We start from the raw sequence: 27,761 nt of genomic DNA, 5'->3' as shown, positions 1-27,761 counted from the left end.
GGAGCACCTCTTTCTAATTACTTGGGAGTACTGAGCCACCTTACCTGGGTTTAGCCCTGTCATTTTATACCTGATCTGCCCTTCAGTCTGGGCTTTTGCATTACAGTCCATCTGCCTACTGCCTGGCCCAGTTCTCCTGCTACAGTATTCTGATTAACCCGTTGTGACCTGGCTTGCTTTTGACTTCGCTCCTTGGTTTCCGATTTGGCAATGATACCATCATTCTGGTTCTGACCCGACCTGCCTGAGTGCTTCCAAGCCGTGTGCCCTGTCTGAGGGCTTCCAAGCTGTGTGCCTTATCCTTTATTATTTGATTCCAGTCCTGCTTTTCTATCTGTTGTGTGCCTGTGAGTACCTACCTACCAGTTATGATGCATCAAGGGGTACAGACAGAGCACCTGGTATCCCCTGCAACTGGGCTCCTACCCAACCTGCTTGCCCAGGTCCTGACAACTAATTGTCATGTTCAAGAAACCAGTTTGAGATGACGTGAGCTTTGTGACATGGTGCATTATCCTGCTGGAAGTAGCCATCAGAAGATATGTACACTGTGGACGTAAAGGGATGTACATGCTCAGCAACAATACTCAAGTAGGCTGTAGCATTTAAGCAATGCTCAATTGGTACTAAGGGGCCCAAAGTGTCCCAAGAAAATGTCCTCACACATTACACCCTCACCAGCCTGAACCCCTGATACAAGACAGGATGGGTCCATGCTTTTATGTTGTTTACAACAAATTTTGACCCTGCCATCTGAATGTCACAGCTGCAATCGAGACTCATCAGCCAATTTTGGTGAGCCTGTGCGAATTGTAGCCACAGTTTCCAGTTCTGACAGGAGTGGCGCCCAGTGTGGTCTTCTGTTCCTTTAGCCCACCTGCTTCAAGGTCCCACGTGTTTTCTGCAAACCTTGGTTGTAACAAGTGGTTACTTGAGTTACTGTTGTCTTTCTGTCCATTCTCCTCTGAGCTCTAACATCAACAAGGCATTTTCGTCCACACAACTGCCGCTCACAGGATATTTTCTTTTTTGGACCATTCTCTGTAAACCCTAGTGATGGTTGTGCATGAAAATCCCAGATCAGCAGTTTCTGAAATAAACCAACAACCATGCCACGTTTAAAGTCACTTAAATCCCATTTCTTCCCCATTCTGAGGCTCGGTTTGAACTTCAGCAAGTTGTCTTGACTACGTCTACATGCCTAAATGTGTTGAGTTTCTGCCATGTGATTGGCTGATTAGCTATTTGTGTTAAGAAGCAATTGAACAGCTGTGTCTAATAAAGTGGTCAGTGAGTGTATATACATACACTTACCCAGTCTGTCTGATAATTTGTGCAGCTAACACATGTCCCCATCTCTTAGCCTCCCTCTTACATTTTTAGCTCTAAATCATTTTAGGAGAGCTACAAGTTTATGTGCAATGTATTATTAGTTACCGTGAAAGTAATATCTTTGTTGTAAATAACTATGTTTTCAGTAATTTATTTAAATAAATTGGAAAATAGTTTATTTCGTACTATACTGGTGCTCTTTCAGTTTATCCCAGCCAATTACATGATGTCTCTTCACACACTCAGTGTGGGAAGAGTGACATTTAAAGGAACACCCAAGCCATTTTATGTACTCTCATGCATATAAAAGCTGTGTGGTCCCTTTACATTTTCATAGCATCATCCTTGCAAATGCATGAGGAAATTCTGCAAAATCTCCCAAATGAGTTGCCCATTTCCCCACCCCAGCTATTTTCCTCACAGAAGATGTGTTTGGTTGAGCGCCATACTGTAGATATGATATACTTTCTCTCAGTCAGCTCCATTGTTGAGACTGCACATGTTCAGAAGGTGCTGCCATTGATTTCCTGCCACTAATTGCCTGCAACACTAGACTGCCCAGCAAAAACTGGACTGTTTGGAGGTATGCTAGGGTTTTGCTTAGCAAAATTAATGAAGAAAACATTGCAGTGAATATGAGTTTTCTGTTACCTTTTATAATCCTGTTTTGTGTTCATTTAGCAGAAAGGTTTCTTACGATTGTTCAGCAGTAGCTAAGTACAACCACTTATGGCCTATGGGCGTTCTAACCTAAAAGTGCCCAACCCCATACAACCACATATGACATTGAGCAAATTACCTCTTTTAACTGAAGACTATAATAGAGCAATGACTTGTGAGATTATTAAATGAAAACTAGTGATGGACCTTTCTGAAATGGAGACATTTAGGCTTAAAAATTAGCAGCTTTGTGACCTTGCAAAGCTGACGGATAATGAGGGAACTCTTCCAGTGTTGAGTATGAACAGGCTTTGAGCTTAATGAATTCACTCAAACACAAATGAAGAAACCACTTAGGAGAGTTTTATTTGGATAACCTAATTATAATTAAAAGCTTTCAGCTGGATAGGGGATTCATTCGTGTGAATAATGTCTACACACATTGGGAAAATGCAGGAGAGGAAAAAAATAAAATGAATAAAATTATTTGTACACTGTACAGACTTCTAGAAGACAATTTGTTCATCCATTTCTGAGACATATTGTAAGAAGTGTTATGCATGGTACAGATAAGGATAATTACCTAAATTAGGATGGAAATAGTCTGAAGTTAGCACGTGATGTAGGTTGTTCATGCTTTGAGTAATTGTATTAGTAACATATCCCATTGAAATAGATAACATTAATTATCTTTGTACATACATTACATTAGTACTAGTCCCTTCTACTTTTTTCAAAAATAATTGTACAATAGATCAGCACTTATTTATGGCAACATGATAGTTAAAGGAAAGGGTGACATCAATATAAAAACTGCACAAAGTTTAGGTGCCAGTAGTACATTTTTAGAATCTCCAGGGATTTACTAGGGTCTAATTTACTAACAAGGGTTATAAAGAAAATAAACCAAAAAACCTTCCTTTGAACAGACCACAGCAAGAAAAATAAAGTAGTCTTACCCAGTGATGTATCCTTTTATAAGCCGACTAGGCCTAGGCAGGACTTCTTTGGCAATCAAGCCCTTCAGTGTCCACTGCACAATGGGCCTAGGCAGGTCTTCATGGGCAATCAAGCCCCTCTGTGTATCGCTGCACAATGCGCCAGCTAGGAGATCTTTGATCCCCCAACTGGCCTAGTTACACGTGGAGGCTTTGCCTTCATAGCGAAGATTTCATAGAAGGAAAATGACTGGCACCTTTTAATGCAGTGAGAATGCTGACCGTAGAGGGGGTGCCTTGGATTGCTGCGCTGGGCGGCACCAATGGTAAATACAACACTGCTCATGACAGGGGCGTAACTAGAAGCCTCCGGGCCCCGGTGCGAGAATCTGTTAAGGGCCCCCTCTCACTATCTACCCTCTCCCTACCCCCCCTTCTCACTATCTACCCTACCTTCTCACTATCTACCCTCCCCCTACCCCCCTTTGTAGTTTACTTACCGTGTTGAAGTCCTGTGGTGGGAGCACGAGGCCTCTGTCTCGCTTCTCTGCCGCGGTGTGCGCGGCTTCACTGCCGAGCGCCGGCATATGATGTCATATGCTGGCGCTCAGCGCGAAGCGCCGGCACCCAAGACAGACACCTCACGCTCCCACCACTGCAGTCGGGTGGTGGCAGGGAGCAGAGGAGACTGAAGGATGCCGAGCGGTTGCTGAAAACGACCGCTCGGCCCCTTGGGCCCCCATGACTGGCAGAACTCCAGGGCCCAGTCGCAGTCGCGACCCCGGTAGTTCCGCCACTGGCTCATGACATGCATATATAGTCATGTGAAAAAGAAAGTAGACCCTCTTTGAATTCTATGGTTTTACACATCAGGACATTGGCAACGGTCTTCAATGTTTTTTCACTTTTGAATAATCTTTCTCACTGTAGAATGATGGAGTTTGAAATGGCCTTATAACCCTTTCCAGGTTGATGGGCAGCAACAATTCCTTCTCTAAGATCTTTGCTGATGTATTTACTCCTAGGCAGTTAAATACATGCTGAATGCCCCCGACCTGCAAACTGCTAAAACTTTGGCTTTTATAGCGGTGGTCACAATTGCTGATGATCAATTAATCAAGGACATCTGATTAGCAGCACCTGTCTGCTACTTAGCATCTTAATTCCTATGGAAGCAGTAAGGGTGTACTTACTTTTTCACACATGGCTTCTACATTTTGTTGAATAAATCATGGCAAGGCGTAATATGTCATGTATTGTTGTTCATCTGAGGTGGCATTTATCTAATGTTTAGACCCGCTAAGGAACTGATGATTGTTATTATGCCCTGATTTGTAAAACATTTGTGTGTATAAATAAGGATTATATCTTTGAATCATTGTCTGATATGTAAAACTTCAGAATTCAAAGAGGATGTACAACAGGTGAAACAACATATATGCAAAAGTATAGTAATCGTACATGGTTGATTTTGTTTGCAATGATCTTACATCACAATTACACATACTGCTTCTTATTAAAAAATAAATAAAAGAAAATTTAAATTTTTCAAATAGTTAGAGCCCAGTGATGTTACCATGTCACCATAAGAGGAACCATCCAGTTCAAATATATGTCCAAGGAATGTAAAAAAAAAAAAAAGAAAGAAAAATAGCTAATATCTACAAATATGACCTTTAAGCCCCCAAACCCGACAAACTTATGAGTGGGTGGTATCACTGCACGCTGAAGGTATTTCGGAACACATATTGAGGTATTGTTTGGCAGTGATGTATACCAGGAGCTGTAAATTCATAACTGAATTACAATGTTTGTAAAAACACATAAAAAAACACTACCACAAACACTAAATGGCTGGTGGTAGAATTAGTGCATATTAGTGCATATAAATTCTAGCATTGTAAATATCCTGGGTTGTCTAGTTTAAAAAAAAATATGGCATGATGGGATAAATTGAATTGGATAGCTTCAAAAATGTCTCAAATAACACATGGGGCAGGATGACCAGATGTCAAAATTCCAAATTGAAAAATATGCACCTCCCAAACATGGCCCTTTAGTCCCCAAACAACATAACAAACCTGTGAGAGGTATCACTGTAGGATGACATATCCTGGCGCTCAGCACTGAAGTTGCACGCACCACGATGGAACACTGAAACAGAGGTCTATGGAAACAGACCTTGCACTCCCACCACAGGAGAAAGGGGAGAGATAGTGAGAAAGAGGAGAGACAGTAAAATAATGTTGAGATAAAAAGAAAGATATAGGGGAGAGATAACTAGGAGATACTGAGAAAGGGGAGAGATATGAATGAAAAAGAGAGATTGTAAGAAAGGGGAGAGATAATTAGATAGATGTGAGATAGAGAAAAGGGAGGGATAATGAATAAAGTAGAAATAGGGAGAAAGAGGACATATAATGAGAAGGCTTACATCCTTACACATTAACATTCTTCCCATATTCCTTAGCTCACCTTTCCTAGTACTGTCTCCTGCCTTCGGATAATACTTATACGAGCGTGGCTGTTCCATCCTTAACAGTGGTACTTTTACCTCTTGTATAATATACCCTAACTCCCTCTAGATTGTAAGCTCCCTGAGCAGGGCCCTCCTGTTGTTTTTGTAAGTCAAATTGCTATGTTATATTACTTGTTATGTCCTGTGTACCAATTATAAAGTGCTACGGAATATGATGGCACTATATAAAACAATAAATAATAATAAAGAGTAGACTTGGGCACCAGGGGGCTCTTCGTCTTTGTGCTCGTCTTCGGCAAAAAAAAAATCTTCGTATTCCGCTAATATTCGCCCGTTCCTGTCTTCTCTTCGGGCGAATATTCGTGGACATTCTTCGTGTTCGTTTTTTCTGGTTAAGGGGTTAATACGGGGTTAACGCGTACGGCAGCAGCTCTGGCGCCAGGAGTTTAAATGTCCGTATGAGCAACTCTACCATATATGGCTAATATATTCTCAGGCAGAATGCTGCCCTCTATTGGTAAGATACATTGCGTAGCAATCCAAAGTTATTATGCTACTCAATGTATCTTACCAATAGAGGGCAGCATTCTGCCCGAAGATATATTAGCCATATGTGGTAGTGTGGTCATTTTCATTTATTAATTATTTAAATAAAATATATTCCCATGATCCGCTGGTCTCCCCGCTGCAACAGTTAAATGTCCGCACTCGCAGACATTAATTCTGTCGAACTTGCAAACTTTTTTTTTCTATTTATATTGGGTTTTTTTTGTATTAAACTGCTAGACGAAAGGATCATGGGAATATATTTTATTTGAATAAATGCAAATGAGCACACTGCTCAAGATACATTGAGTAGCATAATAACTTTGGATTTCAAGCATATGGGACAATGCTACTCAATGTATTTAACCAATAGAGGGCAGCATTCTGCCCGAAGATATATTAGCCATATATGGTTTTGTGCTCATTTGCATTTATTAAAAAAAAATATTCCCATGATCCTTTCGTCTAACAGTTTAATACAAAAACCCCCCAAAATAAATAGAAAAAAAAAGTTTGCAAGTTCTACAGAATTAATGTCCGCGAGTGTGGACATTTAACTTTTGCAGGGGGGAGACCAGCGGATCATGGGAATATATTTTATTTAAATAATTAATAAATGAAAATGAGCACACTACCATATATGGCTAATATATCTTCGGGCAGAATGCTGCCCTCTATTGGTAAGATACATTGAGTAGCATAAGAACTTATTAATGTACTCAATGATACTCAATGTATCTTACCAATAGAGGGCAGCATTCTGCCCGAAGTTATAATAAGTTATTATGCTAAGTTAAATGTCCGTACCAGTGAATTTGTTGGTAGCTGGCACGGACTTTTAACTGTTGCAGCAAGGTCCCAGGTTTTTTTTTTCCTGCATAGCAACCAGTGGTAAGGGGCCGTGTGAGTGAGCCTATTGGTCGCTTGCATGGCCCTTTAACCTACGGATTTCTGCTCCCGCTATCCAACACAGCATTGCAGGGGTTAACGGGAGCGGAAATCAGGAGTTAAAAAGACCCTGCAGGTGACCAATAGGCTCACTCGCACTGCCCTGTAACCCCTGACGGCGAACCTGCGGATTTCCGCTTCCGTCAACTCCTGCGATGCCGTGAATATAAGGTAGGCTAGATGGGGAAGGGACCGGGGAGATTACTAGACGAAGACGAACACGATCACAAAGATTCTTCGTGTTGTGTGTCTTCGTCTTCGCCTACGTTTTACCGCCACGGTCTTCTCTTCTTCGTGTCTTCGGAACGAACACGAAAACGCACTCTTCGTGTTCGTTTTCATGTTCGCCCGAAGTCTAATATAGAGGATACATGGGGAGTGATAGTGTGAAAAAGGAGAGGTGGGACGAATAAAATACTGTTTGATTTAATTTATTTGCATGACATATTAACTTTTATTTACAAATACGCATTGGGGGAGTGTGACAGCTTCCTCATGATCAACACAAGATGAATAATGTTAAACCATAAATTAAGACAGAAGCCAGACGTGGCGATATGGTTTACAACACGTACCGCTAATCTCTACATGCCATTTATCCTTCGGTTACACTTTCCAGAGCACCTTTCTTTAGCAGTGATAAAATAATTTGCCCACATGGGCATTTATATCAACTTTATCTGTTAAAGCGTCACAGTAACATGAGATAACTGTTTTGCGAAATTTCGAAATCACGTTGCTTGACATCTTGTTTTGTTTACATATTTTGTTCGTTAATTATACACATAATGATACAATATATTGTATATTAGATAATATATTGTGTATAGAAAACTTTACTTTCACAATTGTGCTGGCAACATTTATAATTCATTGTAATATAGACACTGCAATTTCTACAGAGTTCATCGGTTGCTATGGTGATTGCACGCCTTTTACCATTGTGCACCAGAATTGCTTTGATGCCATAGATCGGTAGCTGTAAGTATCACAGTTGTGATCCGTTCATTATTACATTTAATAAACAGGAAATACCCGGCAGCAGCAATGTTTTCGTACTCGGGTAACATGGGCAGGACTGTGGGCCAAGCCTAGGGCTCGGGTCGTCCCAGGGGTGGTGGTTAGAGATTTTCCCCTCCTAGTGATCCCTCCTCTCCGGCTGCAAACCAGGAAGAAGGAGGCTGTGAATACCGGTGCATTGACAACAACAACAACAGCCCTGCTGCTCCCAAGATTTATGTATCTCATTAAAAAGTAAGTGACAGGGGGTTTAGCATTGTTCACGAAACGTGCCGTGTCTCGGCTGCACTGGCATAGAGCTGAGGTCCGGGGTTTCCATGGTAACTGCGCACGGCCGCTCTGTGTGGTGATTGAAAGACTAAATGCGTAGATACACTTTTCCTGCTGTATTTTCTGTTACGCAGATTTCGTTCCTGAAACCAGATCATCAGTGACCATCAAGCATACGCATTATCTGCCCCTGTTGCTGGTTCCTGATACAACTACCATCACGCTCAGCCAGTCAGGCAGTTTGAGCTTTTTTTTTTATCCCCTTTGTCACTGCAGTCGGTGTAGACTACAACTCCCATGACTCGTGGCGGTTACTGCCTCTGTGTGCTACACAATGCTAACAAAGATGTGTAAACCCTGGCATGCCTTGATGCAGCTCTTTTCTGTTGCAGGCCAAGTTCCAGCAATTGTAGATGGCTTTGAGTGATATATTTTTGAGGTTTATTCACTAAATAGAGAGTTGGGGTTTTAACTATTCGTATGAAGGGGTAAAACCAGCTAGAAGGGCTGCAATGGCCCTGTAAAATGTATAATATAACTATTTCGTACAGGACCAGCCAAGCAGCTTGCTGGGGTTGGACCGTCCTAATGAGCTACGTCAGAACTCTCAGTTTAGTGAATAAACCCCTTTGTGCCTTCATTTGTGAATGGAAATTTAATAGAATCTAGATTCAAGGCAAACACGCAGGAGATGGTTTTCATTATATTCATGACGAAATACTATTTATAGCGGGTCATGTCTTTAGTGACGGTAACATTGCCCGGTCACTCATGATAATGACTATGGTAAAAGCAGCAGTTGTTCCGGCCTCTGGAGAATGTAATATTGCCAGTCAGTGGCTTTTATTGCCACACGATGCAGAGCTGGCCAAGACATGCCACCTGTTAGTAATGCTGTTAAATTATTTACAAAGCCTTAGCTATATATATATAATCGTGACCGTCGAAACATAACATCTAGAACAATTTGGAGGTTGGTACAGCAAATAGCTGAAGGTAATCAGCACTGCTGCAATGTACCTTATTATTTTATATAGATACTGTATATCTTCATTTAGAAACATGTTATTTATTATTATATTACTTGCTGTGGTGTCACAAAATATTTTCAGTGTCTGGAGGATCATGACTTTGTTGGGGTTCCTCAGTGCTGCAGGGTCTATTGACACGGCTAGATCTGGATTAACTTTAGTTGAAGTTGAACCATTTTATTGGACCAACAAAAGAAAAGATGTTGAGTTACATTAGCTTCTGGGACCTAAGAGGTCTCTTCTTCAGATGGAATGACGTCTCAGAGGTCTCTTCTTTCATCTGGCCAACTGTACAACAAAACCATGCTGTAACAAATGATGAGCACAGATTGGTGTCCCTGATTTCTGGGACCTGGGACTCAACAAAAGTAAATAGTATTGTATTAAACATAAACTATAACATTGATAAACAAACAGTTTCCATTTATTTATTTAAGCTCATTGTGTTATTTACTCTTATTGGTGCCAACCGTCACTTTAAGTAGTCCTAAAAAATCTGTTGTTTAGTGAGGCGACTCCCATATAATCCAGATTCCAGACTGCTGTGTAGGCGGTGAGACATTTCTATACGCTTACGCATGTGACTCGTCTATACTGTCACCTTAAGCTACTCTACATATGTTTGTGTCACAATTTCAGCTGGTAGCCCATGGCCAGGGTTTGGCTCTCAAGGTTCTGTGACTCAGATGGACTACAAAAGTGTTTTCGACAACTCGTAAGGATGGTCCACATAAACAAATACACAAAACAATAAATGAACCCTCTTGAATTAACCTGAGATAGGAACCCTGGGCCTGCCTCGTAGGGTCTACTGCTTTAGAGAAGCTGAGAAGAACACCTGTGGATAGCTGTAAGTTGCTGAGTGAGTTCTTGTTAGTTAACCCCGGGACTAGCATGGGCTACACGGTGCTTATGTGCATAGTCTGTTGTTGTGACTTCAAAGGACATTAACGGAAAATTGACTTTTATTTACTTCATTCCTATGTGTTCTTGTCTGAGTTTCTTTTATAATAAATATTGATCATTTATTTTAAATAATTTGGCTCCCTTCTCTGTCTTTTTACAGTGTCAGAGGACTCCTTATATAATGCAGTCTCTGCGTTTGTACCCCCGGAAGCAATTAACGCAGATGATCAGGAGTCTCTGTTGGGGGAGAAAAGGATAAACCGGTATTATGTTCATAAGCCTGTGGACCATTATAACTGCACATATATTATATTCTTTATGTTGGGGGTGGGTTCTGCACTTCCTTGGAACTTTATTTGCACTGCAAAACACTATTGGATATACAAGTTTAGGAACTGTTCAGACACACCGATAATAGAACAAGATGGAGCCTCTGACTTAAGTGTGAGTATGAAAAAAGTATACCATCACAAATATATGCAGTATTGTGCAAACATGGTATAACTATAAAAACTGGACATATTAATGATTTTTTTTTATCATTTAACAAAATCCACAGTGATTGAACAGAAGAAAAATCTAAATCAATATTTGGTGTGATCAAACTTACACACAGTTTTTTAACCCCTTAACGACAATCGATGTACATGTACGGGGTTGCCGTGCAACGAGATAACGACAATGCCCGTACATGTACAGGCTGCCGTTAAATAGCTGCGTTTTCGCCGCGATCGGCGGCTTTGCAGCATCCATGGAAGCCTCACAAGTGAGGCTGACCGTGGATCCGGGAAGGAAAGCCCTCCCCGGAAGAAAAATGGCCGCCGCCGCACTAAGCTTAAACGGTGTTGCTGACATGCCTCGATATTGAGGCATGTCAGTAACACTACCCCCCTACCCCGATAGCCTTGTGATTGCTCCGAGGAGCAACCAAAAGTGCCATCCTGTAAATGACGTTGCCGTTCATAAATGTTTTTAAAAAATACAAATATGGTAACGTAAAAATCCAAAAAAAACCCCAAAAAAACATTTTATTAATAAGCAAGTCCTAAATTTCTTTATATTTACAAAAATTCCAGCATGGAAAGAGTTAAAATATTGGCATTACAAATGCCCATAGGGTGTCTCGTATTAAAAAATGCATGAGTGGATGGGATAAATTGAAGAGGCCGGGTTCAAAGATGTCCCAAATATGGCACATTGGGGCAGTAGGATCAGATGTCTAAATGGCATAAAAATACACACCTCACAAAGGCGGCCTTTTACCTCCCAAATAACCCTACAAACCCATGCATGCATGGTATCACTCCGCTCAGGAGATGTTACTGAGCACATATTGGGGTGTTGTTTGACACGGACATATAGCAGGAGCGATAAATTTATACCTGAAGTACAACGTGTGAAAAAAATACAAAAAAAATGTACTACCATAAAGTTTCACAAAGGCTGGTGGTAAATAAGTGCATGGAAAGGGTTAAAATACCAGCATTTCAAATACCTTGGGGTGTCTAGTTTTTAAAAATATATGACTTGATGGGGTAAATTGCATTGGCTGGCTTCAAAGATACCCAAAATGGCACATAGGGGGAAGAATTACCAGATTTGGAAAAAAAGGTTTTGAAATAACAAAACGCTACCTGTACTTATTGCCCTATAACGCGCAGAAAAAAGCAAAAAAACATAAAAACATTAGGTATTTCTAAACTCAGGACAAATAGTAGAATCTTTATATTTAGCAGGTTTTTTCATTCGTTTTTGCAGATGAGTAAAAGTTTTTTGTTTTAAAAAGTGAGAAAAAGTAATTTTTTAACAAAAACCCCATATTTTATCATTTTTTATATAGTAAATTAGATGACATGATAAAATTAATGGTATCTAAAGAAAGCCCTGTTTGTCCTGAAAAAAACAATATATAATATGTGTGGGAGCACGAAATGAGAAAGAAGAAAATCACAGCTAAACAGCAACACCAAAAAATGTTAAAATAGCCATTGTCCCACAATAAACTACGAGTAATAACCCCTATTAAGGGTTAAGGAACGTGACGTTTAGGTTATACAAGACATCTTGCAAAACTATCCACACTTCTGTGGATTGAGGCAGCCTCAGTTGCTTCTCTCTTCATGTTATCCTAGACAGACATCGATGATGTTGAGATCAGAGTTCTGTGGGGGCCATTCCATCACTGCCAGGCCTCCTTGTTCTTCTTTATGCTTAAAACAGTTCTTAATGACTTTGGCTGTATGTTTGGGGTCATTGTCATGTTGCAGAATCAATTTGGGGCCAATTGGATGCCTCCCTAATTGAGGAGACCCTTAGTTGTGACCAGATCCCCAATTCTATTTGCAGAAATGCAGCCCTAAACTTGCAAGAAACCTCCACCACGCTTCACTGTTACCTGCAAATACACATCCTTGTACAGCTCCCAAGCCCTTCGGTGAACACACTGCCCTCTGCTACAGCCAAATATTTCGCATTTTCCCTCATCAGTCCAGAACACCAGCTGCCATTTTCTTTCTGCACTCCAGTTCCTGTGTTTTCATAAATAGTTGACTTGGCTTTATTTCCACAATGCTATGGCTTCTTGGTGGTAGGTTTTCCATGAAGACCACTTCTGACCAGATGATAGACCGGTAGATGGATGTACCAGTGTCCCACTGTTTTTTGCCACTGTGATGGCGCTGCTGGACATCTTCCGATTTGAAGGGAATGCATTTTTCTTGGCCGACCCCTGCATTTACAGTCCTTAACATTGTTCTTTTCTTTGTGCTATTTCAAAAGAGCTTGGTGTTGCATGCTTTGTCTTTCATTGTGTGTTTTTGTATCTGTTCTTTTCGTATTCTGTATCTCTATTTGTAGTTTCTTTTTTTATCTAACAGTAGAAGTACTGTAGTAAATAGGGGACATGATGAAATTTACACATTATTACAAGGCCTTTTAAACCCTTCTTGGGCAGAGCAATTTTGGTCGATCCTTTACAATGTAGATTAAATAAGGTGAGATGAAATGGTTTTACTGAAGCACGTTGTTAAGTACGTAGTTAAGTACTCTGCTTGTGGATGAGCAACATACAAACTCTATACACTTTTCATAGCAAATAATTGTACTTTAAGAGGTACTTTGTACTGTGAATGGTTTTTTTTTCTTTTTCTATAGTTTTGTGTTTTTTATGAGCAGAAAGTAATTTGATATTTCATTTTTCTGGTAACGGTAGGCAATGATTCCTTTAACTCTGGGGTGGCTTTTTTTGTAGGGAAATTGTAAGCTGAACATGAAATGTTTGCACTAGCTATAGTAGTCTGTACAACTATTCTACGCATTTCTGATTTCAGTAGGGCTGCAACTAACGATTATTTTCATAATCGATTAGTTGGCCGATTATTTTTTCGATTAATCAGATAAAAAAAAATAATTTTTCATTTATTTTAAATTATTTAATAAAGTAACATAGGATGTTAAAAACAAACGGCAGAATACATTTTTTTTCTTGTTTTTATTTCCACAACCTGCCCCCCAGTTATGCATATTTGAGCCCAGGCTTGCCACACTGCCCTCCCCGACATGCCACACTGCCCTCCCAGACATGCCACACACCTTATATACCCTATATGCCTTATACCCCCAGATATGTCACTCCATCCTCCTCAGGTATGCCGTATACCCCCCTGATATGCCATAGTGCCCTCATAGGATTTGGAGACTCGTTCACAGACGCAATACTTTTATAAATAAATACAGGATTAATCTTCACTGCCCCCAGGATTTAGATTCCCCTCGGTTTGCCCCCCTTTACCTCTAACTGCACCTTAAATTAACCTTATTAAATTAATTAAATTAACCCTCAGTCCTCAGCATTAAATTAATCCTGAAGAGAAGACCCCATTAACCACAACTGCCCCTAAATTAACCCCCGAAGACCCCATCAACCACAACTGCCCCTAAATTAACCCTAAACACCCCATCAATCACCACTGCCCCTAAATTAACCCTAAACACCCCATTAACTATAACTGCCCCTAAGTTAACCCTTAACACCCCATTAACAATAACTGCCCCTAAGTTAACCCTAAACACCCCATTAACAATAACTGCCCCTAAGTTAACCCTAAACACCCCATTAACTATAACTGCCTCTAAGATAACCCTAAACACCCCATTAACTATACCTGCCCCTAAGTTAACCCTAAACACCCCATTAACTATAACTGCCCCTAAGTTAACCCTAAACACCCCATTAACTATAACTGCCCCTAAGTTAACCCTAAACACCCCATTAACTATAACTGCCCTTAAATTAACCCCCACCTCCCCTAACTTTCAGCAGCCCAAATATTAATTTTATACTCACAGTTAGATGAGTGTCACAGCCATGGTGACGCTAAGGAAATGGGCGGAGCCAATTGTCCGTTTGGCTCCGCCCCTTTCTTCCTCCCTGTCCCTCCCTGCAGACACTGCCGATTGGCCCCGCCCCTTTCTTTCTCCAGCAGCGATTGCAGGGAGGGACTGGAAAAATGAAGTGGGCGGGCCAATCGGCAGTGACTGCAGGGAGGAACTGTAAGTAGCAACTGCTGCTGTGACTTCTGTGAGTCACACTAAATGGATTATAACACGAGGGGTATTTTTCAGAGCATTTGCTCTGAAAAAAACCCTCATTTTATAATCGATAAAAATCGATTCAACTAATCGATAATGAAATTCGTTGCCAACGAATTTCATTATCGATTATCATCGATTTTATCGATTAGTTGTTGCAGCCCTAGATTTCAGTAACATTTTAATACTTTGTAATTTAGAAGCATAACTGAACGGAAGATAAGAACCATTCAGTCAATCTAGTCTGTCCATTTTTCCTGATGTAGCGACTCAGACCTTATCTTAAATTCAGGATAGCTTAATGTCTATCCCATGGATGTTTAAATCCCCTTGCTACATTATCCGCCACCACTTCTGTTAAGAGGTTGTTCCACTTATCTTCTAGTAAAACATATTTTAATAACATCTAAGCCCCTGAACTTATACTTTTAGATTATGACCAATTTTTCTAACATTTCTCCTTCATTGAAATGAAGTCCCATCCTGTAAGTTCTATGGCTAGGGCCACCATTTTGGTTCCTAAAAATATAATTTTAACTGTATTACAAAATTAAAGAAAATATGTTTTACAATATGAAATTCCTACATTTTAACGGCACAGCTCTCTAATTTGGGACATCCTGTAATTGCCATTTATATGGATTCTCTATATTAAAATCTTAGTTTTGCCTTATCTATCCACCCTCATTTTTTTACAATTTAATAATAAAAGAAAGTTGATCCCTCAAGCACAGGTGGCCTAATTTGAACTCATTCTGTGCATCTGTCCGATTCAGCAAATCCAGGGTTGTGATGTAAGAGTTGTATTTGCTGATGATGTAGTCTATAGCTCTCACATGACTTGGTTAAGAAAGCCTTATTTGCTGATCTCAGTAGATGTCTCAGTGGTAAGAGTTCACATTCACAGCATTTTCAGAATATGTACACATTTTTTTTAAACTATGTTTTACATGTTCCTTTAAAAGGACAAAAGCATGAAAACATACACACACTAATTTATAATTGGAGTTCGGGAAAATTAGTCCTTTGCCTCTACTGAAGTAGGACAGCCATAAGGGCAAGTTAAATTCTTATATTGGTGGTCAAAACACATACATACATTTTGGCATATGTACAGGCCACATATTTAAGTATGATATTAAGTCTTACAGATACAGGCATGGACGCAATTACATTCCAGTAGAAAAATGCATGTATTTATTAATTACTATGTAGTAAATGGACTGTAATACATGTAAAAGGTTCTGTTCAGAATACATTACATCTTACATCGCCAAGACATTACCACCTTGAGTGAGTTTAGCCCTTAAGACCTCTTTTATCCGAAGAGCAATGTTTACATTTTAAAGACCACCATCTAATACTGCCCGGTAGTATGTTGTATAGATATGCGCCTCTACTGATTGTAGTGGGAGTGCTTTCCTGCTAACTGTTGGCTTCTTACAACAGCCAAAACAGATGCAAATCTTGTTGGGGACCCTAATGTGTAGCTCTGAAGTATTTTAAAGTACATGCATTTTTTGTCGGCAGCGGTACATGAAACATTCTATCCAAAAATGTAAACACAAAGTTATTAAATATACCCAATATTTCCAAGACTGATTATATGTCTTCTGACTTAATGATTATCATTAGGGAAATAGGTTCAAATACCCAATTACAGTATGGAAAGTGATTTATAAGAGCTGTTGAATTAAGCAGCAAGTTCACATTAACTATTTCAGTGCCAACCATGTATAATTGATTTATGCTTAAGAGAATTCTCTTTTGGTCTGCAGCATAAGTAAGGTTAATGGAGGTTATTGTTGAAGGCTAGAGTGAGAAGACTTGGAAATTGAGTTTAATCGTAATTCTACCATTACAGTAGTTATACTACACTGTGTTATGTAGATCTAGAAGTTAAACAGTTCTACTACACCACTTAAGGCTATTTCTAAATGGAACTAAGATTATTCAACTTTTTTTGATAGATTTACTATAGACAAGTTTATGATCCATCACAGATACATAGATAGCATATGTGTTTGTTAGAAAACTGTCCAAAAATGTATAGTTTGAGAAATATTTCTGCTGTTTTTAAGGGTAGATTTATAAGTTCATGAAAGTTGCACTTTACAACCCCACGCTGCAGCTATATTTTCAAAATGGTAAATATGTAACATTCATATTTATAAACGGTATATCCAGAAGGCTCAGTTTTGCCATTAAAATGTTGCAGTTCTATGTAAGATGCATGTATAATTTAGACTTTTTGTTATTGGTAAGTTGACGTAAGCCTGTATTATATACACACACCTGTAATTTAGCATATTTCCCGATTGATGACTTTTCTGGCGTAGTTCTAAACTTTTTTTTAACTGTGAAAGGGTTTTAAGTGTTTCTATGACTTAACCCAGCATCAGACTCATTTTTGTTACAGATGCTATGAAGAATCAGGTTTCATTTTTATAGATTTGAATAACAGTCAACACTTGAGCTAAAATCTGTAATACTTGCATCATATATTCTATTATATAATATGCAAAGTAAGGTTTTACAATTCAGTATTTGTGATTTACTCCATGTTCATCCTGGCATACTACATAATCATATTACATGAGTTTCTTCATATAGGTTTCTTCTACACCAAAGGCCTGGCTTTGTAGTTAAATCTCGGGGGGGGGGGCATGTCTGAAATCAGAAAAAATCAACTAAGCTGTGGCAGACTGGTAAATTTCTAATTTAAAGTGTTGAATAAACACTCTGTTGTCCCAATCAACTCCTTTTGTTAGAAACACACCTTTGAACGCGGTGGCTGTAAAGTTCAATTTAACTCAGCAGTGTCCATACTGGTGAGATTATTACTGATTTACTTTGGAGAGTCCAACTGTTGCGTTGAATGAACACTGATGAGTGACCAAGTTATAGGGATATTTCAGTTCTTTAATGTACTTTTTAAATGAAGCAAATAATCAAATACCTCCTGGTATCACAGTGTTAATCCCAACTGACTTCAATACATCACCCCACAAAAAAACTTCTAGTCAATGAAGATTTGCACTATGCGCATAACTCGTGTGGAGCACATTGCTTGATGGGATGATAGAAAAACATGTAGTGTTTTATAAAATGCAATTTATTATTAAATTAATTTAAAAGCCATGTTTAAAAAAGGTTATGTAAGCGGCTTGTTGAAACAGCTACATTTTAATCAATGTCAGGTGTCGTCTCAGATCAACTAGTTTAGGGTTTAGTGTATAGACCAGGGGTGCCCAAGTTTTTTCTGCAGTGGGCCACTTCATCAGAATTGTATATGTGCGAGGGCCCGCACTCATTTTTCACTGTGAGAAAATATGGGCTTTAATGAGATATGCAGATTAAAATAAAGTAAATGACACTAAACCTTTACTTTTCCTCTCACTGATTTCTGGGCCTAGAAAGTTTTCTGACTACAAGTAAAAATGAAATAGTTCTATTTATCCTAGGGATACACCAAAATGAAAATTCTGTACCAAAACTGAAAATTCAGGGTTCACTTAGCCGAAACCAAAAACGACCCCCCACCTTTAAAAATAATAAAAAATCCCACACTTTTAATAAAAGTAAGTTACACACCAAAATTGTACAACAAATTTAATAACAATGTTGATATATATATATATATATATATAATTATGATTGTTAACAGCAATCTCAGGCATGTACTGGTTGGCTGGGCATGATAGGAGTGTGATTGCTGTCAACAATCATATATAAATTAATAGTTATTGTATTTTTTTGTCCAATTTTGGTGTGTTAACCACACTTTTGTTAAAAGTAATTAACACACCACAATTGGACAAAAAAATACAACAATATGATTGGCATGATAGGAGTGTCATTGCTAACAGCAATCACACTCCTTTTATACCCAGGCAACCAGTAAATGCTGGAACCTAGGCATGATGGGACTGTGATTGCTGTTAGCAATCACACTCCTATCATGCCAAGTCAGCCAGTACATGCTGGTACAGGGTGGCTGTAAGTGATGTGCAGACCCCATACTGCTGGCAGCATCAATACACAAGGGGGGCAGCTAGCCAGGTTTCAGCATGTACTGGCTGACTTGGCATGATAGGAGTGTGATTGCTAACAGCAATCACAGTCCTATCATGCCTGGGTTCCAGCACTTACACATCCATGCTATCACACACACACACTCATTCATTCATATACTCATTCATTCACAGATTCATTCCCTCAATCATGCATACTCATTCAAACACCCTTCCCACCCCCTTACCTGCACTGCAGCTCTCTCGATGCCGCTCACAGACTTCAGCAGGGGGCGTGGCCTCCCTCTACGTTCTGTTGTAATGCACAGAGGATAGACCCACTTAGAATTCAATGAGAAGACGTGAACTGTATTGAATAATGATTCTGGATAGAGCAAGCAATTTTTTTTTTCTCCAGAGAAGCAGCAAGCTAATGTTTCTAGGTAACAACTTCAACATTGGCCTGAACACTATTATTTTTAACAATTAAATCTGAGTTTAAATCTGATTTTGGTAATTAAATCAAATTTAAATCTGAGTTTGGTAATTAACCTTTTGTAATTTTGTGCTCTAAAACAGCACCCTTATCTAAAAAAAAATTACCAAATGTAGCATTTTATTTATGGTTAATATCTTTGTACTTGGAAATTTCCCTTAAGGTGCTCTGTCCCTCTTGCTCGTATGACTAGCTTAGCTGGTTAGATACACAGATAGAAATCTAATAATAATACATTTGTCCCGGACGTACGCATAGCAAACAGGATATACCAGGATGGACCTGTGCTGTGTGTTGAGTGTTGGCATCAGCCCATACCACTAATGGCTAAGTTTTAGAACTACAAGTCTTGACAACTACAGTTCCCAGGATGCTCAGTTCTTGGTGCTCATAATAATTCAGTAAACCAAGTCTCTGTTTGAAAGCAGAAAGGTATATTTATATATTGTCTGTATAAGCATTTATAAGTATAAGTGTTTTTTTTTTTTTTTTTAATGAGATTCAAAACATTTAGCCAGCATTAAGCTACACGACCTTAAATAGTGTTCCCTGTAAACAAAAAACAAAAACTGTCTGCGCTTCTTACCCTAATAAAGTTGGCAACAAATATATAAACATAATATAAATTAGAGGTTTTGGTTATATGAATTGGCCAAAGCATAATTAAGCTCACCCGCCACGTTAAGGCACACTCTCAATAGGGTGAGAACCTACTCTCACCTCCTACGTAGTGGACACACAAAGCAGTTTATACTGCTACCAAAACATTATTAATGTGTTGGGGGATGTGCAATTAAACCTCCTCCCTATTGACCCCTGGACAGCAAGCTGCAACCAGACTAATGAGGAGCCAACAACCTCAAATATGTGCAAACAGGGAAAAGAAAAAATGTCGGTGCGCTAAGCTAGTCACAGGCTCAAATAATACAAATGTATAATACGAGGCCTACCAAACAGGTGTAAGCATGCTGCAAAAACAGTGTATTGGCTGTACAATGTATACAAAAAACAAAAACTGTCTGCGCTTCTTACCCTAATAAAGTTGGCACCAAATATATAAACATAATATAAATGAGAGGTTTTGGTTATATGAATTGGCCAAAGCATAATTAAGCTCACCCGCCACGTCAAGGCACACTCTCAATAGGGTGAGAACCTACTCTCACCTCCTACATAGTGGACACTGTAACTTTTTAGAAATAGGTAAAAAGTGATTATAAGCCACCTTCCTACGATTGCTCTCCTTATGCTTTACTGGTGAAGCAAATTATTTATCATAGTTCGTTTGAAACCAGCCCAGCATGAGCAACCTACAGTCGGTTTCACACAGTGGTCAGATAAGCTTTACTATTTTAGTCAGTAGAAAAAAATAAAACAACATTCCTGCTATACTTTAGCTATATTTTTTGCTACATGGTCACTTCCTTTATCTTTAGAGTAGTGTCATAATAAAAGGCATCAGTTTAAATTATATAAAATATAGTTGTACCAATCGACAAGATACTTAGTGCCATCTGTAGGATTTTCACCTTCTATGGTTCCATTTCATCTTCTGTTGGACCTCTCGGTACTAAGTTTCTGCAAAATGTCTACTACACATTGGACACAGCAGGAGAGAGACAAGGTGGTGGGTATTAAATTTAGCATTTTTCTACTCTGTCCTCTCGTGATATCATGTATTATGTTTTATTCCAATTTTGATGACATATTTCCTGCTAAATCTTAGTATTTTATTATATCATCTTTTTTAGGACTACTTTGAAAGTTATTTTTCCATTGCCTCAGCAGTACCAGCGGTACCATGTCTTGTACTGAATTTCTTTCTCGTCAACAGGTAAAATGTACATTAGTTTTAAAAAGTTCTGTTATGTTTGGTTAAGAATGTAATAATGTATGGCAACAGGAAAGAAATATGCAGAGGGTATTTATAGAGTAATCCGTATGATTATGCTATCCACTCTATATGTTTAAGGTTAATCAAAGTTTTAGATTGATAGATTACTATGAATAAATGCATTACTACCCATTAGTCATATATTTACCTAAATGTAAATCATCTGCCTCATCTCAGTAGTGGTGATGTATATGTATTCATTTAAATATATGTATTTGCTGAAGAGACATTGGCAAGAGACTTGCAGTTTCAAATCACCATCTTCACTGTGATTACGATGTATTTATTTCTCAATCTCTGCCAACCTTAGTGTATAGAAGAAGAAGAATTCTCACCTAATGATGTATTTTCAGCCAAGTCCAAGGAGGAGGCTAAATAAGCCAGATGCTTATCACAAAATGATACACTGCATATGTTTTTATCTTTATTTATTTACAGGGTTAATGTTCCTAGCATACCATTTAGGCCGCCCTATGCCATCTTCCCTGGCAGTGTCTGATAAGAGACTGTGCAGGGTCGGTTTCTTTTCCTCCAGGACAGACAGCTAATTATCTCCCACTGATGGGAGGCATGGGAACGTAGTCACACTGGTATCTGCATCCCCTGAGTTGAGGTTATTAGCATTCTGTCATTGGTATACAACCTGTTAGGCTGAAAATAGATTATTTATTACGCAGGTTAGAGGGGAAGAGCTGTAAATTGTGAATAATGAAGTCTTTGGGAAGCAGCAGTTTGTGTTAGAGGCCAAGTATTTTTCTCACCCAGAAAATAAACCAATAAAAAACAACTTTTACTTGCTGTTTTAATTGTTTTATATTAAACCGACAGTATAAAAATGTGTTCCTTAACACACATTGACAAATAGACCACTCCGGTACAATTTTATGTTATTTAACCTTTTCACAGGCTAGATGATCATCTAATATGTATGGGGGTTGTCACTATATTAACCTATTCTTTATACAGCTATTTTAGATCCTAAACATAAGACCCTTTAACCAAAGTGGGACTGCTGAGTGCTCTGTAACATCACTCTCTACAGAGTTCCAAACTGCCTCTGGAAGCAACATCAGCACAAACACTGTGTGTTGTGAACTTCATGAAATGGGTTTCCGTAGTCAAGCAGCAGCACACAAGACAAAGATCATTATTATACGCAATCCCAAGCATCAGCTTGAGTAGTCTAAAGCACACCGCCACTGGAAGTCTGATGGGCGGATATGGGTTTGGTAAATGCCAGGATAATGCTACCTACCGAAATGCATGGTGCCTACTGTAGAGTTTGATGGAGGAGGGATAATGGTCACTGCTGACGTCACCTGGAAGGTCATCGGAGGACAGGATATCCCCTGCAGGGTCTGTCCAGACCCTGCTGGGATATCCGATTGCTCCGATGAGGCACAGATCACAGACACTGATCTCTATGCAAGTCTGTGGGGATCACAGTGTGATCGGTGCAGGGAGGAGAGTAAGAAACCATGTTTCTCAATCGTCTCCCATGCTGAGATGAAGAAAAAAGAAAAAAAAATAATACAATAATAATATTTTTTTAAAAAAAACAATAAAGTAAGCTAAGTGATGTCATTGTGACATCACTGGCATTAACAACATGCTCTTACCATACTGCACTGCATTTAAAAAAAAATAAAATAAATAAATGAATAAATAAAATACAAAAAATGATTTAAAAAAAAACCCCTTACATCCCATTGCCATAATACAACATCATAAGCATAAAAATTCTACGAATAATGTACACCTTATAGTATGTTCCCTATAAGTGCTGGGAAAGTATGGAAAATCTATATAAATTATGTATTTCTGAAATCAGGACACCTAAATTGATAAACTTGGAGGGTATTTTCCATCACTTTACCTTTGTGAGGATTCAGAGGAAAAATATATAAAAAAATAGGGTTTTTTTTCTTATTTTTGCTAGTTTTTACTAAATTTCTCATCCTAAATTTTCAGCTAATCATCTAACTATGGTATCAAAAAAAGCTTTTTTTAATGCATTTGGGAAAGGTTTTCGACAATGTTATATTTCTGGTGGGACGTGCACAAGATGATTTGAAACATTTCAATTTTGTTCACTGTTTTAGATTTATTTTTTTACTTTTACAACTTTTTGTTCACTATTGATCTCTGTTGTAATTAGAAGATACCCTGGTGATGTTGTAGTGACTGGGCTCAGTATAATAATGTCTCAAAAAAGAAGAGAACATCCTTCTTCTTACTTTAAAGACAGTGATTAAAAATAAGGGAATTATAGGCATACATTACTGTTCATAGTAAATATGATCAGCCATCAGGGTCTCTCTTGCACGAATCAATGTTTCTGGTAGTGTTTGAAGTGTAACTTGTGCTCACTGAGCATATTTACACTTAATCTGCAATTATGGAGCCAGCCATGTCATTAAAAGCCTAATCTGTCTATCCTATGTTTCATCTAAACAATCCCCCAGTTTATACAAAATCCTTGCAGATGTACTATTATATCCTAGTTTTCATATGAACCATGTATTTAAGTGCAATAGTATGGCTTAACGTCAAGGAGTAATATTAAATTACTATAAATAACAATAATAATATTGCTTTTAGTGTGGGCTGTTTACATCTGATCACTTTCTCAGCTTTTGGCATGAATACATTAATTTATTAAAAATACTGGTAGCTAAAACTTGTAGTTTTTATTTTTCAAATATTTGCTTTAGGGACGCTGAGCTTAGCATACCCTTACTAATGCGGCCAGAGCCATCACTTTTTACCAAAGGAAAAAAAAATTAACAAAAGAAGGACTACCGTATTTGCGACCCTGATTATAAGACAAGCCCCCAAAATGTAAATATTCATTTAGGAAAAGAAGAAAGCCTGAATATAAGACTACCCTATAAGAAGAATTGACATGTAAACTATTTTTTCATATTTAATAAAAACTATGATTGAGAAAAATGCATTTTTTTGTTTTTATTTCCTTTTGCCAACCTGCCCCCCAGATATGACTTATACCGCCTATATGCCACTTTGCCACCCCTGATATGCCTTATACCCCCTATATGCCACTCTGCCTCCCTGATATTCCTTTTACCCCCTATATGCCACTCTGCCTCCCTGATATTCCTTTTAATCCCCCACTCTGCCTCCAGGAAGCCCTTATACCCCCTCCCCATATGCCACTCTTACTCTTCCCTGACTTACCAGTGCATCCCTAGACTTCTCCCTGTGCTTCAGATTCCTTGGTGTCTAGTGGGGCAGCCAGTGGAGGTCTGCGCGATGTGCGCAGACAACCTCCGCTGCTGTTGACGGCATTTCGGTCGGGACTTCTATGAATGAGTACTGGAAGGTCATGTGATGCAGGCGCTCCGTCATAGAAGCCCCAGAGGAAGTGCTGGCAGCAGCGGAGGTTGTCTGCACGCATCGCACAGACCTACACCGGCTGCTGAAGAGGAGGATCCGGTCCCCTGCAGCGCTGTGGGGGGATCTGGATCTTAGTCTTGTAGTAAGACCTCTATTTGAGGTCTGATTAGAAGACGACCTTGAATATAATACAATGGTTATTTTTCAGAGCACTTAATTTGCTCTGAAAAAACCTTGTCTTATAATCGAGCAAATACGGTGTATGGGGAAGAATAATGATGGCTATCCTGACAACAGGAAGTTAAGTTGACTGCCTCCATGATATATATAACATCGGTTTGTAATGCATGTATATTGCATATATTAATATGAAACCTTTACATATTTTAATTTAGTGCCTAGAACTATAAATTGTAGGATGTGGAAAAGTGACAGATATGTTTTAAATATATTCTTGAACACCTGTGTTTATCTTTTTAATCTTTGCATCTTTGACCACTCAAAGTTTCAGTGAAGAAGTGGAGTCAAGGCAACTTTGCCCATGAGATTTATCCAGCCCTGGTGCTAATTACCACTTCACATTTTTCGTCCCTGTCTTTCAGGGTTTCCTCAAAAGTCCGGGTACTGTCCTCATTAGTAGTGATGCTGCTTATTTTCATACTGATCACGATGCTGGTGAAAGTCGACACATCCTCCTGGACACAGGAATTCTTCACTATAACTTTGGTGTCTATAGCTATTCTGTCTGGAGCGGCAAACATACTCACTGCCAGTGTGTTTGGCATCACAGGGTGCTTCCCAATGAAACACTCTCAGTCTTTAATATCAGGTAACTGCATTCAGTATTTTAAGTACAGTATTTTACATGCACTTTCGCTGTTGGTTTACTGTATTACAATATCTTGTATTATATATCTTGTATTGATATTACATAGAATTGCTACACAGGTTTCCTCTACTGATGGATTTTGGCAAAAGTGCACCCTACAGTTGCAATACAATTACATATTTGTGTATGTAAATGGATAAAACTACTCAATATTTCTTTGCAATTTCAGGAGCAATTGAACACTATTCACTTACTTTACTAGTGGCTGCTCTTTGACAGTTTTTCTAGGTATTACACACACGCGTTTACACAGTTAACTCAGAGATGCACACAAACTGAAAACAAGAGACAGCACTTTGATAAATGTAAAAACAATATGTTTAATACAAAAGACAAAAAAATATACAATACATTAAATAAAAGAAATACAGAGACAAAATACATCTATAAAAGACCTCAATTATTGGGTACAAATATATAAATAAAACAAGAGCAGTGGAGTGATGTTCAGCCTGCCTCACTAGGGGTTAAAACAATGAATATACAGTGAGAACCAAAAAATAAAATAAAAATAAATATTCTATATATATATCTAAAAGAAAAACAGTTACCACTGGTAATGACTGTGCCTGGCCAGGCTTGCGCCAAAAAAACATTTCGTTTGCACTTCCTCAGCTGCAATGGGTGCACAGGGATTGTCCCATCTTTTAGTAATGGCTACTCTTAAACGGTCTTAGCTAATAATGCAAGAAAAGGAGAATGGTTTAGCTGCAAACATAAGGCTTTTGAATAGAAGGAATATATATTTTTGTTTGGAAATGTGTGCATCTGTAAGGACCCGGTCCGTGGTCAGACAGCTACCATGATCCAGAGTGCCCAAAGATGGTGTTCAGGAGTTATTGCGCAGTAGTGGAGTTGGACAGGGCCTGGTGCAGTGTGACTGCACTCTCCAGGGTGTTGAGCACCTAAGGTTGTGCAGCCACGTACCAGCGCCCTGACATATCAGAGGATGTTGTCCAGTTCAAAACAAAGTTATATCCTGCAGGCACCCTGGAGCAGGTATGAGACATAGTTCTACAGAGGAATGTACAGGATGCTGCAGGCTGGGAGTAGGGAAGCTAAGCAGAGTACAGGAGAAACAGAGCGAGCAAGGGGGGCAGAGAAAGAAACATAGCCAGACAAGACATACATGTAAAGGACACAACAGAGGACAGGGAACAAGGCAAGGAACACAGGGGATGGAGTGAAGAGCCGAAATCCTCTGACATTTTTCCTTTAAGCAAGGATAGGATATCTTAACTGGCACATGGGGAGAGGAGAGAGGAACTGAGATACTCAGATGATACCAGGAAGAGAGGGCAAGGGCACATAAAAGACTGACACACATAAACACAAGACTAACCTAGGACTATGTGATAACAACTGGAGATTCCATCACATCATATGGCCATAGTATGCTTAACCCACCACTACGCCAAAGTACTCCAATAATCGGTGGGTCCTAACGCTAAACCATGCCTACAAAAGTACTAAACAAACTAAACATTGAATCTAAACACATATCAGAGAGACGTATCTTTAGACTGCTGACTGAGACAAACAGAACACACGGATGGGGCACACTTTATAAAGGAAACAGATCTGAAGCAAAGAGCAAGACTGGAATCAAGGAATCAGAGGTACAGGACAGAGAATAGGGAAATCCAAGAATGGATTACTGCAAAGTGAGAACTGTAGCAAGGACTAGGGAAGCTGTAGCAAGGACTAGGGAAACTGTAGCAAGGACTAGGGAAACTAAAGACGTGCAGCTCCGCAGCCTGGATGGGGTCTGACAGCATCAATATAGAGCCCTGTGCCAGACTGTTTTCTTAATCCCGCTCCTGCTGAATTTCTGACCCACTAGACAGCAGGGAGTCTGTAGCACAGGGGGGGGGCAAGTCTAGGGATGCACTGGTTCGTCGGGGAGGTTAAGAGTGGCATGGGGTATAACGGTTTTCTGGAGGCAGAGTGGCATATAGGGGTTAAAAGGGTTATCTGGGGGGGCAGAGTTGCAAATAGGGGCGTATAAAGGATATCTGTGGGGCAGAGTGGAAAATAGGGGGTTAAAAGGCATATCTGGGAGGCAGAGTGACATATCAGGGAGGTAGTGAGGTATAAGGAGTCTGGGGGCAGAGTAGCAAGCTGTGTGGCAGATGTGCATAACTGGGGGCAGAGTGACAAATAACATGAAATAAAAAACAAAAAATGTTTCTCAATCATAGTTTTTATTAAATATGAAAAAATAGTTTACATGTGAATTAATATTTACTAGTAAAACTTTTTTCCTATAGGGTAGTCTTATATTCCCCCCAAATGAATATTAACATTTTTTAGGGTCATCTTATAATGAGGGTCATCTTATAATTGAGCAAATACGGTACTTTATTAAATAAAATGTACATATTTTCACATG

General features: G+C 39.1%; 1 protein-coding gene across 1 annotated transcript in view; it reads left to right on the top strand.

Moving 5' to 3' along the window:
- The first annotated feature begins 8,060 nt into the window (after positions 1–8,060).
- The window catches only part of SLC29A3 (solute carrier family 29 member 3), a 37,323-nt gene continuing 17,622 nt past the window's right edge, over positions 8,061–27,761 (top strand). The window contains exons 1-4 of the mRNA XM_053450657.1: positions 8,061–8,157; positions 10,291–10,574; positions 20,981–21,063; positions 25,083–25,309. Coding sequence (XP_053306632.1) covers position 8,157; positions 10,291–10,574; positions 20,981–21,063; positions 25,083–25,309 — 595 coding nt within the window. The 5' untranslated portion in view covers positions 8,061–8,156. The remainder of the gene's footprint in view (positions 8,158–10,290; positions 10,575–20,980; positions 21,064–25,082; positions 25,310–27,761) is intronic.

This window comes from Spea bombifrons, chromosome 11 (assembly GCF_027358695.1).
Source record: "Spea bombifrons isolate aSpeBom1 chromosome 11, aSpeBom1.2.pri, whole genome shotgun sequence".
Lineage (NCBI taxonomy): Eukaryota > Metazoa > Chordata > Amphibia > Anura > Pelobatidae > Spea > Spea bombifrons.
This window is presented reverse-complemented; position numbering and strand designations above follow the sequence as displayed.